This window comes from Marmota flaviventris, chromosome 9 (assembly GCF_047511675.1).
Source record: "Marmota flaviventris isolate mMarFla1 chromosome 9, mMarFla1.hap1, whole genome shotgun sequence".
Classification (NCBI taxonomy): domain Eukaryota; kingdom Metazoa; phylum Chordata; class Mammalia; order Rodentia; family Sciuridae; genus Marmota; species Marmota flaviventris.
The window spans coordinates 102171533-102189015 of NC_092506.1; the positions used below are offsets into that span (position 1 = coordinate 102171533).

At 54.8% G+C, this 17483-nt stretch overlaps 1 protein-coding gene across 1 annotated transcript in view; it reads right to left on the reverse strand.

Annotated features, from left to right (window-relative positions):
• The window catches only part of Dscaml1 (DS cell adhesion molecule like 1), a 301271-nt gene that overhangs the window by 49918 nt on the left and 233870 nt on the right, over positions 1-17483 (reverse strand). The window contains exons 7-9 of the mRNA XM_027930592.2: positions 15661-15939; positions 15169-15288; positions 13922-14098 (exon numbers count right to left, since the gene is read on the reverse strand). Coding sequence (XP_027786393.2) covers positions 13922-14098; positions 15169-15288; positions 15661-15939 — 576 coding nt within the window. The remainder of the gene's footprint in view (positions 1-13921; positions 14099-15168; positions 15289-15660; positions 15940-17483) is intronic.

The following is a 17483-nucleotide window of genomic DNA, read 5'->3' on the forward strand; positions in this document are numbered from 1 at the left end:
GCCCCACAGTCTTCCCACCAGCAAACTAGAACAGAGACCTCTCCACTGTGCCCCTCCCTCCTCCAAGCTCTGTGGTTCTCTCCTGTGCCCTTGACTGGGGGCCTCAGCCGTCCTGGCTGTTGCACAGCTGAGCCCAAGGCAGCAGGTGCCGGCCCCCGTCTCCCTCTTCCCTGGCCTCGCCTCCTGCTCTGGGCCACGAGGACTCGCTGTTCCACTGAGCGGCAGTAATGAGCACCGTGGGTCTTCCCTGTATGGAGACTTTCTGGGTTGAAGGAAGACCCCCAAGGATTCCCTGGGAGGTGTTCATGTGCAGACACCCACTTGCACATGGAGGCGGTGCCCAGAACACAACCAATGAACAGTCTCCACTGCCATCCCCCTTACCATGAACCCACATGCAGCGTCCCACAAACGACCTTGCAGGTCGATATCCAGAGGTGATGAATACCCGTTCCTACACACGAAGGCAATGCCCTTGAGCACCCTTCCTCTACACGATCATGCGTGTGCACACACACCTGCACACTTTTATAGTCCCTGTGCTATGGAGCGTTGGCCGAGTGCTCGCAGTGCTCTAAGCACTGTACGTGGACGAACCCTGCTGAGGGAGGCCTGTGATTACTCCCCTGCTCCAAAGCCTGGGTCCTGGCATAGCTCTGTGGCCTGGCTGGTGTCCGTGATGCTCAGGATGGAGCGGGCGGGCAACAAGCCGGATGCCTTTGCCTCTTGGCTTATTTTCAAGGATTCCTCCCAACACCAACCATAAGGAATAAGTGTTATTATCCCCATTTTTCACACAAGTAAACCAAGGCTTCTGGCAGGGCAGGTGGTTCTTGGCCTGTAAGCTGTGGGCGCAGAGGCTGGAGGCCTGTTGCCAGCCATCTGTCTGCCCGCCTGCCCCGCACACGGTCTGGCGATGGGAAGCAGAATTTGGCTGTGGTCTCCCTGTGGCCCAGCAGCCTCAGCAGGTGACTCCTGGGGTGGATAGCAGGGACTGCAGCCTTAGGGCCCAGGTAGGGCAGCTGGGGGGTGGGAGGGGACTGTAAGCACAGGGCTGAGTCGTGCATGGAAAATGCTGATGACAGCCATGCGGCCAGCGCGCTGCTCCCACAGGACGCAGGAGGCTTTAACCAGGCCAACTTGGTTGTCTCCTGCAATGTGACTCAATTAACAACCAGGGAACATGAATTTCTCTGTACAAAGCTGGGTGTCGGGGAGGGGCACTTCCTGTGGCCTTGGGAGCTGGAGGGGCTGGGCACAGGAGCTGGTGAGCCTCCCCTTGGGTGGGGGGTGGGAGTCTCCGAGGTCCCCGGTGAGTCTCTGGGTGAGGCAGGCCCATCTCATTTAGAGCTTGACAGCTTTTCACCAGTGTTCTGCATTGCAAGTGGCCACACTGTGGCAGGGGGCAAAGCAGTGTCCAGGCGACTACAGGGGACACCCCACATGGCGAGCAGACACTCTCTGGAGTTCCCCATGGGGCATGCCCTAAGGGCACAGTGCCTGTCTCCAGGGTGGGACTGTGGGCCTCCCAGGGCAGCTACAGCCACAGCCTGGGAACCAGCTCCCATCCATGGAAAGGGGGCTCCCAAGCACCAGCGCCAGACACCCTGCCCAGGGCTGCTGTCTACTCACTCCAAGGCAGGGAGGACTGGCCAACCAGGCTCTGGCCATTGCCTTAGGTGGCAGAAATCCCTGGTCTCTTCCTCCTGGTTCTGTCCCACTCTGTCCGGTGGGGCCTTGTTGGCGGGAGCCCCAGCACAGGCAGCAGGGCTGGGGAGGCGCCGCCCCTCCCCTCACTCCAGGCCCTCCCAGGGCCGCAAGCAGAGGGGAGAGGAAATCAATTTCAGAAACAAGACAGTTGTCAGAATCCGATGTAACCGGTTCCCGTCTGTGAAATTACTCGCAGGCCGGCTCCTGTCACCCCTGAGGTCCTGCCCGGACCAGCTGCTATTTACATTTTAATTTGATGTGAGAGGCTGATAGATTTTTAAAAGACCATGAGACAGCTCTGCCGCCTCACTTACCCCCAGCAGCCACGCACTTTCCCACCAACCCCTAGGCCTGGAGGTGGAGTCCTCGGGTCCCCAGACACTGCCCTGGGGATGACGAACCCTGTGCCTATGTAGACCCTTGTTCCTCAGCTTCCCCCTTCCTCTGAGGTCTCACCCCCTGAGAGGGAGGAGCCTGCTCCTTGCAGTTTAAAAAGCACTTTTGCAGCAAGCTTTATTTATGTTAAGGAGGTGGCCTAGGGCCTATTACCCCTGCCATCGTCAATGAAGAAATGAAGGCTCAGAGAGGTCAAGTGATCTGTCTGAGGTTACATAGCTTAGTGACAACAGCAAGAAGACCAAGTCCCATGTCCCCTGACAATTCACAAGCTCCTTTTTCTTTAGTTTTAGCTCAGCCTTCTCTTGCCTATTTTTCCCTTCCCTCTACTGTGGATGAATCTTGGGAGAGGTACAGAGGGAGGCTGAAAACTAGAGTGGGCAGGCTGGGTCCCGGGCAGGAGTAGGGGCAGGAATCCAGGCTCCCTGGGTGCCTGTCTGCCTCCCTTTCTTCCTTGGTGATGGGAGCTCAGCTGGTGTTTCTGACAGTCCCCAAACCACCAGGGAGGGAAGCTCTGTGTTGAATACCCAGAGGAGACAGCAGTGTGAGTGGGAAGGGGACATGGAGGGAGCAGGAGGAGGATACCATCGGTGGTTGGGAGGGGCTGACGTCATGCATGAGAGGCCAGAAAAGTCACCTTCCACAGGGGCTGATGTCATGCGTGAGAGGCCAGAAAAGTCACCTTCCACAGGGCACGTCCTTACCGTTCTCGGGCGCGGTGTGCTAACACAGCGCGAGGTCGATCTTACCGAGGACTCGCTGCGTCCACACACTGTTCTGAGTTCTCAAACACGCTCCGGTGCACTGAGCACTCACAATAACCCTATTTTTATTCCCACTTTATACTGGGGAAACTGAGGCTTAGAGAAGCAAATAGTCCAAGGTCACATGGCTGGTGAGTAGCAGAGCCAGGGCCCAACCCAGAGTGTCTGAGGTCTCACACACTGTGACACTGGTCAAAGGACAACAGACACTGGAGCAAGTGCCAGGGAGTGGGAGGGCTGGAGCTGAGCTGCAGGCTGGCTTGGGGATAAAGGATGGGCCCGGAGTTGGGGGTCCAGGGGTGAAGCTCTCTCATCTGGGCGAGCTGCGTAGGGGGTGGAGGAGGTTCTCAGCCCCAGCTGTACATGAGAGCCACCTGGAAGTTTTGAGAGATACTATGGCACAGATGGCACGTGCAGAGGCTCTGGTTTAATGGGTCCCGGGTGGGCCTGGGCACCTGCATTCCTTAGGAGCCACCTCCACCTCTAGGAGGTTCTTACTGCTCTGGGGGAAGCGCCACAGGGCTGGGTGGACCCTCTTCATGCCCTCTGGTCTTTCCCCTGCTCCAGCTGGGTCAGCCCCAAAGCCAACAGATTGGGAGAAGGCAGCAAAGTCCTGGGATTCTTCACTGTCCCCAGGGAAGGGTCTTTGCTTTCTCAGGAAGTTCTTCTGAAAGCCTAACTGAAATCTTTTCAGGAGTCTCATAGAGCTTTTCGTTAAAAAGGCCACTTTTGGTCTGCCAAATCACGTTCCTGGACCTCCTCTTCTTTGCCCTAGGAAGAGGCTTTTCCTGGAAACAACGGGTGCCCTACAGCCTGCGAGCTCTGCCAACCCACCTTGTCAGGGGAGAAGGCAGCCCCTGGCTGGGCTCGCAACTGCTTTTGTTTCTGGAAGGATTACAGGCAGCCCTGAGAGGTGAGTGGGCCCCTCTCCCCAGCCCAGCACACTCGCCTCTCTCCCCCAAAGGCTTGTGTCTCTGCTCCTTGTTAACAAGCTCCTGACAAGGACGGGAGCTTGTTTGGCTGTGTGAGATAAGCCGCCACAAAGGGACCTTGTGGGCATGAGGGGTGCTGGGCCTGGGGTGGGTGGGAGAGGCTTTGCTCAGCCTGGGTGGTGGCAGCCCTGGGCTTCCCCTGGGAAAGGCTGGGGGTGAGGGCTTCTGGTGGCTGCTTTGTTTTCCCCTTCTTAAAGAGCCAGGGCTGTGGCGTTGTTAATTTGATTGCACCCATTTCGGTGTCTTGTCTCCCCTGATTAGCCAAGCTCCACCTGAAGCATGAGATTAATTCAAATTGCATGGAAGCAATCAGCCTCGCTTCTGAGAGCCAGTGGGGAGGTGCCCGGGGAGCTGGGGGCTCAGGGGACCCTGGCTGTCCACTGCCTGAGTACTCAGGGATCAGAACTAGCAGGACCACAGAGCTGTGAAGGGGACAGGGCTGGGGAGCACAGGACCTCAGAGACTTGGACCACAGACCTGTCTCTGCTGCATGGTAGGCCCAGCTGGACTTGGCTGGCCTTACTTTGTCCAGCTATAAAATGGGGCCAGTCACTTCCTGGAGTGGGAGGGGGGTTGTTCTCAAATGAAGGTGGGGATGGGGATTTCTGCCTGCTTCTCATCCTCTATTTCCCTGAGAATGTTGGGAAAATGATAGTAATAGTCACAACTAACATTTACTGTGTGCTTATTATGTGCGTGTGCCGTGGTTAATGCTGTTCATGAAATAGCTCATTAAAACCCCTCCCTCCACAGCTCTGGAGGGCAGGAGGCTTTAGAGATAAAAGGTCATCTGATCATTAGAATCCTTTCAGAAACAGAAGGAGGTGGGCCGTCTTTCTTTGATCACTTGGGGAAGGTACTTCCGGGTCATCACTGTGAATGGGGTCAGCAAACTTTTCGGTAAAGGGCCAGATAGTGAATCCTTGAGGCTTCACGGGCCTCAGGTCTCTGGCATGACTACTCAGCTCAGCTGTCGCACCTCCAAAGCAGCCATAGAAGTGCACAGAGGATGTGAAGAGGGAGATGGCCCTGTGGCAATGGGGGCAGAGACCAGAGTGATGTGTCTATGGTCAAGGAACGCTCAGGACTTCCGGCAGCACCAGGAGAGCCCTCCTCTGGAGCCTTCAGGAGAACACGGCCCTACAGATACCTGGATGTCAGCCTTCAGACTCCCAGAACTGGGAGAGAACAGGTTCAAGTTGTAGGCCACCCAGCTTGCAGGCCTTTGTTTCTGTAGCTGGGGAAACCAAGGCAGGGATCCGGCAAGTCGCGAAGGTTCTCAGTGCTTGGTGCCCAGAGAGGGTGGCCATGGCTCTGCTCTGTGGAGTCAGAAGGGCTTCCTAAGGTGCCAGGTGGTGTGGGCTTTGCTCTCCCAGCTGTGTGGGGAATTTAATCTGCGTCCACTCCCGGCCCCAAGGGCCCTGGCTGGCAGAAGGCAGGAAGCTCAGAGTGTGCAAAGACCACCCCGCCCTGCCCCTAATCCCACCTGCAGCCCTGGGTACAGGGAGGGGCTCAGAGCAGCTGCTCCCTAGCTACCTGATGAATGGTGCGCCAACTGGGCAACCCTGCCCCATCTCAATTCTCTAGACCTGAGAGGCCCAGAGGGCAGGGCAGGGTGGTTTCTGGGTGAATCTGTTCGCAACTCAGGACAGGACACCTGCCAGTCACATGTGATTGGAGAATCACCTTGGTTGGGGCCTTGGGGTCATTGGGCCAGTGCTCAGCTCTAGGGAGAGTGTCTGCTTGCCTCAGGGTGTTCCCTGTCATCTCTTGGCCACAGCAATCCTGCCACCTCTCCACGCCTCCACCCTGTTTTCCTCATCTCTCAGCCTCAAGCCCTTGACTCTCTGGGCTTCCTCTGTTTACCCATCGAGGCCTGATATTTGTTCCTTCAAAATGTCTCTTAGAGTCCCGCTTCCTCTCCACCTCTCCCACTCAGGATCCTGTTGTCATTCCCATTACCTAGTCCGTCATGCCCAGACTTCAGTGCCATTCTCCCATCCAGCCCCAACCCTCATCCCTAGCTGCCACCTTCTGGTTTGATGCTTGCTCTTCTTGCCACCTCTCATGGGAGCTTCGCACCCCAGGGCCTTTGCTCAGACTGTCCCTCTGCCTGGAGGCTTCCTTTCTTCCCCTGCCAATCCAAATCTACCTACCCTTCAGGCTCAACTCATGGTCTCCTGCCTCCAGGAAGTTCTGCCCTGTCTGTTCATTCTGGGGTTTTCCTTCTCTAACCTAATGTCACATGCAGATAGTGCCGCCACACTTAGCACATGGCCTTGCCTTTTGTCCTGGAGGAGAGGACAGTGGTTTAATTTTGCCTTGCTGCCTTGTGGGCTGCTTGAGTAAGGTTTGGGTATGTCCTAAGGGTTCTTGTGTTCGAGTTTCATCCCCATTGTGAGGACTCAAGAGGGTGGAAACTTCATCTGACCCTAGTGTCTAGAGGGGGGCCTTTGGGGAGTGATCAGGAGTGGATAAGGTCATCAGGCAGATCCCCCATGACTGAACTCAGGTGGCTTTATGAGAAGAGAGACCAGAGGACAAACACACAGGCACGCCCGTGTGAGCCCGTGTGCACCCACATGCATATGCTGCCCATCTCGCACTGCATAATGCCCTGTACCACCGTGGGACCTTGCCAACAGGAAAGCCATCATCACCAGTTCCGGCCCCTTGACCTTGGGCCTCCAGAACCACGAGCCAAAATAAATCTCTCTTTTTTAAGAGTCACGGAGACTGTGATATGATGTCAATAACAAGAGCAAAGAGGCAAAGTAGACCTTGACACGTGCTGGACCTGTGGGCCACGCAGGAACACCATGCTCACTGCTTGGCTGACTCAACAATTTATACTGCCCCATCCGTCAGATGGGTGTCGATCTAACTGGGGAGAAGCTCTGGGCTCCCCAGGGAGGGCAGTGTTGGGGGTTCTGTCATGCCGGCATCTTCCTACCTACTAAACCTGGCCACCCAACCATGCCCCAGCTGTCTTGCTGGGCGTGTTGACTGGCACTGCTACCCCGAGTGACTTGCACGATGCACACAATGCTGTACCCTCTGATCTGCCCTGAATGATGCCTTGAAGCCCACATCCACTTGGAAATTCCTCAGTGCTGTGGTTGGGGGGATTTCAGGGGGGACAGGTGATAATGTGCTTTACACCGCTACAGCCCAAAGCCTCTAGGAGGGAGAGAGGGGCCCAGATGAGGCTCCTGGGGACAGACACAAGAGGTTCCTCTCATTGATCTCTTCAGTAAAGCCTCCCCTGCCTGTTGGGCCTGGTTGCTATGGAGATGAGAAGGCGTGGGCGGGATGGGGGACTGTCCCACAGGGAGACGTTTTACTCTACCTTAAAGCCTCTGCACACGGTGCTCTTTGGGGCTGGTTTGGGATGTGCTGTGGAGCTCCAGTGGTACTCTGGGGGCACGAGGCAGGCGCGAGCCCATGTTTTGTTGGTTCAGACTCATCTTCGCCTTTCTTGTGGCCCCCTGAATGGCCGGAGCTGCAGCCTGAACACCCGCTCCTGGCCACCATCAGCTCAGTAGAATGTGACCCACTTGTTGAGTTCTGTCAATGCTTAGTGGGTGAGGGACAGTGACAGGAGGGTTGCGACCCCGCTGAACAGAGGTGCAAACCAAGTCCCAGGGAGAGGGAGTGGCAGGTCTCAGTTACCTAGGGTGCAGTGGGGGGCACCAGCGGGAGAAACGCTCCTCACTCCCTGCTCAGGTCCTTTCTGTCCCCTAAGTGAATGACTTGTTTTGACCTTCCAGGGTCCTGCGGTGGCTAGGGCTGGCCTGGGCAGGCACAGGGCTGCAGACGCCCTGGCCAGGGCTCTGGAAGATTTGCTGACTCCTCCTTTGCCTCTGAAGGAGGCGCAGTGGGGAGCCTGGCCTGCTAAGAAGCTCTGTCTGGCCTCTCTCCTCCCCTCTGTTTGATGAAGGAGATAAAGTGTTGTTCCTTACTCCATGAAGTCTGAAAATCAATAAGGCCAAAGAGCCAGCTGGATAATCATCGCCATGGAAATCACCACAGTGCCTCCTTCCCTCTCCCCCTCCCTCCTCCTTCAGCAGCAGGGGGAGGCCCCTGCTGGCTGAGCAGACACCCTGGCGTGGCATAGGCCAGCACAGGGTCCTCTCAGCCACCCTGAGGCTGGGCAGGTGAGGTGGACCAATGACCATCGCCTGGGAGGAGAGGGAGGTAACAGCCCCTAAATTCCACAGCTGTGGTGGGGGCCAGCCGGCTCAGCTTCCTGCCTCGGCCCCTGTGCCCTGCGCACCACTGGGCTTCCCTGCCTCCTTCCCACTGTTTGCAGACCCAGCCCCCTACTCCTCACCCAGTCAGAGCGGCTCACAGGGCCAAGGGAAGAGCCCAGGTGGTGGACTACGGTGCCAGCTGTTACTAGGCCAGTCCTGTGGGCCAGGGGGCCAGTCAGTTTCTCAGTCCCTGGCACACAATGCCAAGTGGGCAGAGGCCTGTGCCATGCTGCGTGCCAGGGGCGGGAATTCCCACACAGACCCAAGAGGGTTCACTCTGGTGAGGAGACAGAACCTATCACAGGAAAGCCTTGTGCCCATTGCTTGGCCTCTGTGCCTCAGTTTATCATCGGTGCTGTAAGGGGCCTTGTGTGGGCCATGCCCATCCATACATCCTGGCTCCATCTACTTGCCTTCCCTTAGGTTAAGGGTCATCTGGTGGCGAGGCCTGTTGGGGAGGACAGATTTTGGGGGAGGCCTGGAAACCCTGGAAGCAGTTTGGGGTGTTCAGGGAGGGAATTCCCTGGGTACCAGAGCACGAAAGGGATTTGTGGCCATTTCCTTTATCCATAGACTCCTTGCCCTGTGGGTGGAGCAGGGACCCATTCACCCAGGTCTAAGGAAGGTGCTACTCCGATCTGACAGAGGCGTTTCCACTGGGCAAATTGGAAATCAGGACCAGCTCTGTCAGCAGCTACAGTTGTGTTTTCTAAGGCTTTGCATCCAGACCTTGGTACCTGCCCATGGTCAGCCATAGCAGGTGACCTGGTCCACTCCTGTCCAAAGGCTCCTTCCCTCCTTCACTCCCATGAGAGTTTGGCCTGTCTCCCCGTCTCCCCGCTCTTGACTTCCTGTGACTTGCAGGGGTGTGTGCTTGCTGAGGCTCTTGGATCTCATTTTAATTGGCCTGACATTTTGCTAAACAAACAAATCAAAACTCAAACCAAACAAAGAGCCCTCATGGGTTTAATTGGCCGTGGGCTTTGTCTGTGGCCCAATCACTGGAGCCTTCACAAGGGTGAAGGGGACTCTGGGGACAGTAATGAGACCTGTCTAATAAGGTAACCTGCTGGACAAGGGAGCTAGCAGGTCCCAGGAGGCACTGCCACAAGGTGGTGGCATCAAAACAGCCAGCCCCCTTCTACCCCAGATGAAGCTGCTCGGCTTTGTACCTGCCTCTCACTGAAGAATTCTCTTTGAAGATGCTTTATTTTTTTCCTCATGTGTCACTTAGAGGAGGAATTGCCTCCTCCCCCTTTTGGTCATTATCTCTCTTTTAAAATATATATTTAAAAGGGAGATAAAAGGCAACTCTGTGGATGTGGTATTTTCTTCTGTTAATTACATTTATTTTCAACCAAGTTCTGGGAGGTGGTCTGGTGCCCTGAAAAGATACACATGCTGAAGAATCAGAGTCTGTCTGAGGTGGAAGGGGCCTTGGGTCAGCTGGGACTGGATTCTAGTTCAGGTCCCTTATTGTACAGATGAGGAAACCGAGGCCCAGAGAAGGGAAGGGACAGCTTGTGAATGCACAGCCAGAGTCACAGAGCCAGGATAAGCGGCCAGTCCTTGGACTCTCAGCCTGTGCTCTTTCTTCCCAATCCTGGAGATAAGTTCTGGTCTCAGCTGGGGCTACTCTACCCAGTGACCCTGATCCAGTATCTTCAGTTCCCTGAAAAGGTGTTATTGCCGGCCAGCCTCACAGGCAGAGTGACAAGTGCTGTGCACAGGGTAGGGGGACCCGCAGCGTGCTCAGTACTCATGAGCTCAGCCCACACCAAGACTCTGGGGTCAGGAGGGAGTGGGGGCCAGTTGGGCCTGGTTGGTTGTCAGCAAGGATGTCCAAGGACTTGTGAAACTGCTTTCCCACTCTAACAAACCCCTAGGGCCCTAGGATGGTAATTTCAGGGGTTAACTGACTAGACTAAGGAACACCTAGGGACTGGTAGAGCCTCATTTTTGAGTGTCTGTGAGGGTGTTTGCAGAGGAGATTGGCATGTGAGTGGTGAACTGATCCGTCCTCATTATGGGCACCATCTAATCAGAGAACCCAGAGAGAACAAAAAGGCAGAGGAAAGCAGTTTCCTCTGTTTGCCAGTCCTTGGGCATTAGGTCTCCTCCAGCTCTCTGGCCTTTAGACTCCAGGACTTGTCCCAGGGGTTTTCTGGTTCTTTGGCCTTTAGCCTTGGACTGAGTATACCATTGGCCACACTGGTTCTGAGACCTTTCCTCTCGAACTGAGTCCTGCTGCTTGCATCCCAGGGTCTCCAGTTCTCAGACAACTAGTAGGACTTCTCAACTTCCATAATTATATAAACCAATTCCTCTAATAAATACCCTCTAATCTGTCGGTCTATCTATCTATCTATCTATCCCTCCCTCGCTCCCTTCATCCTATTTATCTACCTACATCCTATTAGTTCTGTCCTTCTGGAGAACCCTGCCTAATTTAGGCCCTGAGGAGGGTTCTGTATGGGGATAATTCTCCAAGAACCAGCTTTGGAATCTCAACCCCCACCAGACTTTTGGGTTCCTGAAACTCTGGTTTGTAGCCTGGTCTCAAAGTTTGCTCAACACAAGAAGACCCTATGTAGCTCCCAAAGCCATAGCATCTCACATTTTATTCTGCCTGTCCATCCTCCCCTTCACTCTCTGCCAGACACCCTGACCTCTTACGTTACCATATGACATTCATGGCCCTTCCTGCCCCATGACCTCACTTGTGCTATTTGTTCCTCCCTGGATTGGCATGACCTTCACCTTTATTGGCTCATCTCAGAACCTTTTTGTCCCTTGAGCCCTACTGTGAAGCTTTTCTTGACACCCTTTATTCACCCCCAAAGGTAAAATTCATGATTCCATCTCTGATTATTCTTTTTCTGCTGCTGGGGAAACCCAGGGACTCTTGCATGGGGGCAAGTGTTCTAGTCCTGAGCCACACCCCTAGCCCTGGTTCTTTTTGAGTCTGCTCATTGGTAGTTTTTAAGGTACTTATCAATTGTGTATTATGGTTGTTTTGGGGTATATGTCTATTTCCCCTCCATAATTCTAAATTCCCTGAGAAGAACAACCCTGAATTACACTAAGCTAGGTTTCCAGCACTGAAACTAAATGATTGCTAACAATTACTCAATGTGTATTTTGTACTAATTGCTGTAAGAACATGGTCTCATTTATTTATTCACTTTTTTTTTTGTTGTTGTTGTTATGCTGGGGATCAAACCCAGGGCCTCACACATGCTAGGTAAGTGCTCTACCATGAATCAAGCCCCCAGTCCCTCATTTAAATCTTACCAATGAGTAAAAAGCACAAATGTTCCTCGACTTACTATGGGGTTACATCCTGATAAACCCATGACCAGTGGAAAACATCTGAAGTTGAAAACGCAGTGATTACACCTAACCTAGTGTGAATGGCAGAGAGTGAAGGGGAAGATGGGTGGGGAGAACAGAAGGGAGGTGCTGTGGGCTCTGGGAGCCAGCCGACTGAGCTTCCCACCCTCTGAAAGTTCAGAGAGGCGTGAGGCCTGGTGAGGTGGAGCTGCTTTGGGCCAAATCTTCCCTGCGTGTTGGAGGCAAGCCTTCAAATTGGCTCTGCAAATGGCTGGCTCCAGGTACCATGTAGAATTGCTCAGGCTGCCCAGGGTCTTCAAGGACAGTGTGGACAGGAACTGGGGAGAGGGTGTGGGAAAGGGCACAGTTGGAAGGCAGCTGTGCAGGAAGGTCTGGGAGGGAGCCAGGAGCCTGGTGCAGAGAGACTGAGAGGAAGTGCTGAGAGACGCCATCACAGGGGCAGGTGGGCCTGACAGGCAGGGAAATGGGACCCAGACCTGCATGTGAGAGAGCAGATGTGGGAGGGGAAGCACCTGGGTCTTACTGGGGAGAGAGAGCTGAAGTGAGGGCAGTGGGGTGGGGGGAAGGTGGGAAGGAAATGGACCAGATTCTGCCCTGACTCATTAGTGCTGCAGGAAACGCCTGCATTCCCCGAAGGGCAGAGGGTGACACGTGTGTGTGTGTGTGTGTGTGTGTGTGTGTGTGTGTGGTGGGAGGGGCTCACCAGGAGGCCCTGGATTTATAACATTCGTGCTCTCCAAATACTTCAGCGTCTCCTCGCTGCTGCCTGGTTGGGAAGATGGATGGCAGAGGCTGTCCAGACCCCCGGGACTTCAGGGACAGCCTGACACCAACTGAGTCTCTTCACACACAGCCCACCCGCTGACCCTGCATCCTCTGCCACCAGAGTCCCCTCATCTCTACAGAAAAATCACACGCCACAGAACAGCAGCCACACCCGCTCAGTGAAGCCTCTAACTTCAAGAAAAATAGCAAAGACAGAAAAAAAAAGAAAGAATCTGCTGCAAGGAGTTGAGACTCATCCTGCTGACAGTGGGGAGATAAGGATCAAATACCCAGAGGTGCCTGCTCTTCCTCTGCTCTCAGAATCAGCCAAGCTCTCCCTGGCGGAGGGATGTAGATTGATTGCCTGGTTTTATTGAGGACAAAGTGCTTTTTGATAGTGTGAGGGAAGCGGCTCCCCAGGGCGGGGATTCCGGCTCAGCTTGGAGCTCCCTGAGCATCGATCGCCGGCCGGGCTTCCCTGTGTGTGCGGAGCAGAGCGCGGGCGCTGGGAGTGATGGGGAAGCCACGGTGGTTGGAGGGGGAACTCCGGGGAGGGCAGGCTGGACCTCGAGTGGGCACTTGGTCAGCCGCCTCCCCGCGAGCCCTGGGGGGATGGCCAGGAAGAGTGGTCACTGGTGGCTTGGTCTATGGTGCAGCTGCCGCACAACACTAGACTCCTGCTCGACACAAGGCAGAACCCCACCTTATCATGACCCCCGTTTTGTAGATCAGGAAGGTGAGCTGCCATGAGACCAAGTATGCTCATCAAAGTCACACAGTGACCAAGTCACAGCCCCCAGATCCATACATGGTGGGTGAGACGCTACGGCTCAGGTGCTGACCTCTGCCTGCCAAGGTGCACAGTCCCAGACACAGGGCCAGATGACACTCTATTCCTGATATGATCCTCAGGGACCCGCTACATAGACCCCGCCGTGTGTAAAGGGACAGGCTGGCTCAGTAGGAATGGCTCTGTGACTCTAACAGAATCCTAGCATATAAATGGTGGCTTTCCAACACCTTTGAGGCCAGCTCTGAGTGTGGGGATTAGAAGCCATAGAAGCAGCACTAAATGGAGGTATATTGTACTGCTCCAATGGCTTTTTCAAAGCACCTTCCTCTTTCCATCATAAGCTCCTGTATTATTCATAATAATTTTGGGAGGCAAGTAGGCTGGGATTGAACCTCTAGTGCCAGGTGAGGAAACTAGAGCACAGAGAGATGAAGTGACTTGCCCAAGGTCACACAGCTCATTTGGTAGATGTGGAATTGGAGCCCAGGGTTTTTCTTCTACGTTGTCTGCATGGTACTTTCCTTTCTAAGCCACAAAGGGTTGAATGCATGGAGGTGGTATTAAGTAACAGAAATACTTTGGCATAAGCATTCAGAGTGAATTGCCAACCTACAGGTCATAGTAAATGGGATGGCTTATGGTATCTCAGCACAGAAAATCATGAGCTTATCAGAACTGGGGGTGGGGTGTGTTGGGGCCATTCAGGCTTAGTGCTTAGTAATGTCACATGTCACTAGACCCTTGGACAGTCCCAAGCCCACCTTGGAGGAGGCATCTTTCCTGTCTCCCCTTCATAGATGGACCAGTGGAAACCAAGGGGACAGCCAGGGAGAGCGCAGAGATGGCCTTGGCCTGAGATCGGGGTGCGGGGTGGGTGTGTGGGGCAGGACTCACTCTTGACAGTGAGGAACATGGACTTGCTGATGTCGGTGCCCACGCCGTTGCTGGCCTGGCAGAGGTAGTAACCGATGTCCTCTTCTAGGACGTGGCGGATCAGCAGGGAGCTGTTGGGCAGGATCTGGATGCGGCCGGTGAGGGGCACTGGGTGGTACTGCTGGGGGTTCCCACTCCCTGGAAGGAGGCAGAGGTTAGGAGGGCTGGGTCTTCGCTGGGAAGTGAGCTGGGTTGGACGGGGTGCCTTAAGAATGAACCTGATTTTCTCTTCTTTTCTTTTTTTTTTTTGCAGTGCTGGGGATTGGGTTGTGGCTCAGCGGTAGAGCGCTTGCCTAGTGTGGGCAAGGTCCTGGGTCCGATCCCCAGCACCACATAAAAATAAATTAAAAAAAGGTATTGTGTCCAACTACAACTAAAAAATAAAAATATATAAAAAAGAGTGAACCTGACACCTTTCTTTTGCTGATCTAGGGCCACATTGTAGCAAAGCTGCACCATCCCCAAGTGCTAGAGCCACACAGCTCCTGGGGGGGCAACAGGAAAGACCCTCAGAGAGGTCGGGTCCTGCCCCAGCTCTGCAGCAAGCAGATGAGGTGGGGACATGGCTTCAGCAGATGCCACCTTGCCACTGAGCTTCCTTGGGATGCATTCCTGGGAGAGGAAGATAAAGTAACCTTTGGACAACTTGGCAATAAGCAAAGACAGGACTGAGTCCTCAAATGGCAATTCCTGGTTCATGGCAGTCGACCCGGGAAAAAAAGGCCAGCTGTCCTTCTATGGGGGCTTTGGGTCAGCATGGACACAGCCTAGGATGTGGGCCTTACTCAGATACTGAATGTGTTCTTGGGATGAAGTTGAGCTCTAAGAAGGACCAAAATCCCAGAATAGATAGAGTGGTGAAAAGCCAGCGTGGAGGCTCTGGGACCTGGGGTGGACAGGGCAGGGTGGGATTAGCAGATGTACCCTGAGTTTTAGGGCTGGAGCTGGGAGAAGGGCCAAGTCTGTAGGGACTAGAGAAAATGTGGAGTCAAGTCAGCATGATGCTGTCCCTGACTGCAGACCCCTGGGGGTGGCTGAGGATTTCTAAATGATTTACAGTTAGGGGTCCTCTAGAGCTCAGAACCCAGGACCCCCCAACCCCACCACCAGTACTGAGTTGCATGTGGAGAACAGGCCCCAGTCCCATCTGAGCATCCTCCCTGGCCCTCCCTGCCCTTGTTGGAGATGCTGGATGGTCAGGGGCTCACCCTTGGCATGCTTCCACATGACCTTGGGTGGCGGGTAGCCATCCACCGAACAGTTGAGCACACCAGCTTTGCCATAGATGCCATCCTGGTTGTTGGGCTGCACCACAAATCGAGGGGGCACTGCCAAAAGAGAGGAAGTAGGGAGAGAAAGGTCATCTTGGCTCCTGAGAGGTCCCTTAGAGCTTGGGCACCTTCATTCAATGTCAGCCCTTTCTGGACCATCATAAAGTTGGGAGCCTGCAGCTTCTGAAACCCTGGAGGCCGAAGGCTTTTATTGAGTACAGGAACTGGAGCTAGGAGTTCTGAGTTCCAATCCTGCCTCAACCAAGGACTAACTGAGCAAGTATCTCCTCCACTCGTTTCCTGCCCTAGAAAATAAGAGGCCTGGGGCTCTCCATCTTCAATGGCCAACCTCCCTTAAGCCTGTGATTCAAGCCAGCACTCTAGAGAGATGGTCCTGGCGCTCCTCCAGGCTGGCCTGACCCCACTCACCACGCACGATGAGCTGGCGCTCCCTGCTCACGGTGGCTGCCGCGTTGCTGGCGATGCATGTGTAGTTGCCGTTGTGCTTGAGGGAGACACTGGAGATCTGCAGGGAGCTCATGAACTCCTTGCTCTCAATGGTCACGCCCGAGCCTGAGATGATCACCTGTCCGTCCTTCCTCCAGGTGATGCGGATGGGCATGTCCCCCGAAGACACCACACAGGGGATGTAGAGCAGCTGACCGATGGAGGCCGGTGGGAACTCGAAGGGCTGGATCAGAGGGGGCACTGGGCGGGCAAGGGGTTGCTGCCATCAGGCCTCACTTGCCCCAGCCCAGCCAGATGCTCACCGGGGGGCTCTGGGCTTGGACTAGAGCTCCCCAGGCTCTGGCACCTCATTCTCCTGTCCACAGAGTCCCCCAGCGTGCCTGGCTGCTCTGCCGTTGTGTCTCTCTCCCACATCCCTCCTCCACCCTGGGCCCTGCCTGGACCCACAGTCTCTGTCGAGGCCTCAGACCCCTCGCGTGAACTCTGACCTTCGGGTTTGCCCTGGGATTTGACTCATGGGCTTTTTTTTTTTAATATTTATTTTTTATTTTTATGTGGTGCTGAGAATCGAACCCAGTGCCTCACGCATGCTAGGCAAGCACGCCACCACTTGAGCCACATCCCCAGCCCCAACTCATGGGCTTTTTGACTCCCATCTGCCTGCTGACCCACTGCTCGGCTTGTGCCTATGTTCTCTCCCCAGACAAGCCTCTGGGGCCTGGAAGGGAGAGACACAAGGTGCCCAGGTGCAGTGAGGAAGGCCAGCGCAGACCCTTCCCCATGCACCTCCCAAGGCTGCTCATTTAGAGCCAGGGTGCTAAATTCCGGCCTCCTCCCAGAGGTCCCATCGCCACCCCTGCTCCACAGTCATCAGGTGTCAGGACAGGTGAGCAGAAGCTCATGCCACTGGTGGTTCAGTTGTTTCATACACATTATCTCACCAAATCCTCCTACCAATAATGTGAGGTGAGCTTACTTGTTCCCATTTTACAGATGAGAACATGGAGGCTTGGAGCAGAGAAGTAACTGTGCTAGGTTACCCTGCTCTCCAGCAGTGACAGTGGGATTTGAAACCCGATCTGTCTGCTAATTCTAACCTCTCCCCGCTATGCTGCTTGGCTGCTTCTCTGAGAAATTCCCAGACACACCACACCAGAGATCCTTTTGTCTCCTAAAGGAGCTTCCTGGGTGGCTGGTGGCTGGGAAAGCATAGAGAGAGCCCTGTTGACCTTGCAACAGCCACTGGGTTAGACTCTGGGTAAAGGCCCATACAGCAGCCTCCCTCCGTCACTGCCTGGTCTCAGCCCCTGGGGGCCCTGTCTGGAGCTGGAGTCACTGCGAGATGGATCCTCCTTTCTCAGCTCTGGCTGGAGCATCAGCCATTATCTTTATGATAACTCAATTAGGCTGCAGCGGCTTCCCCAGCAAGTGGGGGGAGAAGAGAGTGAGGGAGACAGACAATTAGCTTAACAAGGATGAGCACCCAGTAGATGAGGTCTCCTTTCTGCAGTCAAATAATTAAATTACAAGGCAGTCCACAGTCCTCTGGCCTTCTCCCAGGCTCCAGCCCCACGGCTCCTTGGAAGCCTGCTACTCTCCACCCTGGGCCCACCCAGAGTGGCCACCATGGGGGGACGAGCCTGAATGGGTGGGTGCCTGAGGAGACCCTCCTTGTACACACTTTCAGGGCTCCATGGGGAGCTGCCCTGGAAAATGGCCAGGTGTGGACATAGAAAGTCTCTTGGCAGCTCACTGGAGCATGGAGAGGTCCCGACCAGAGCTCC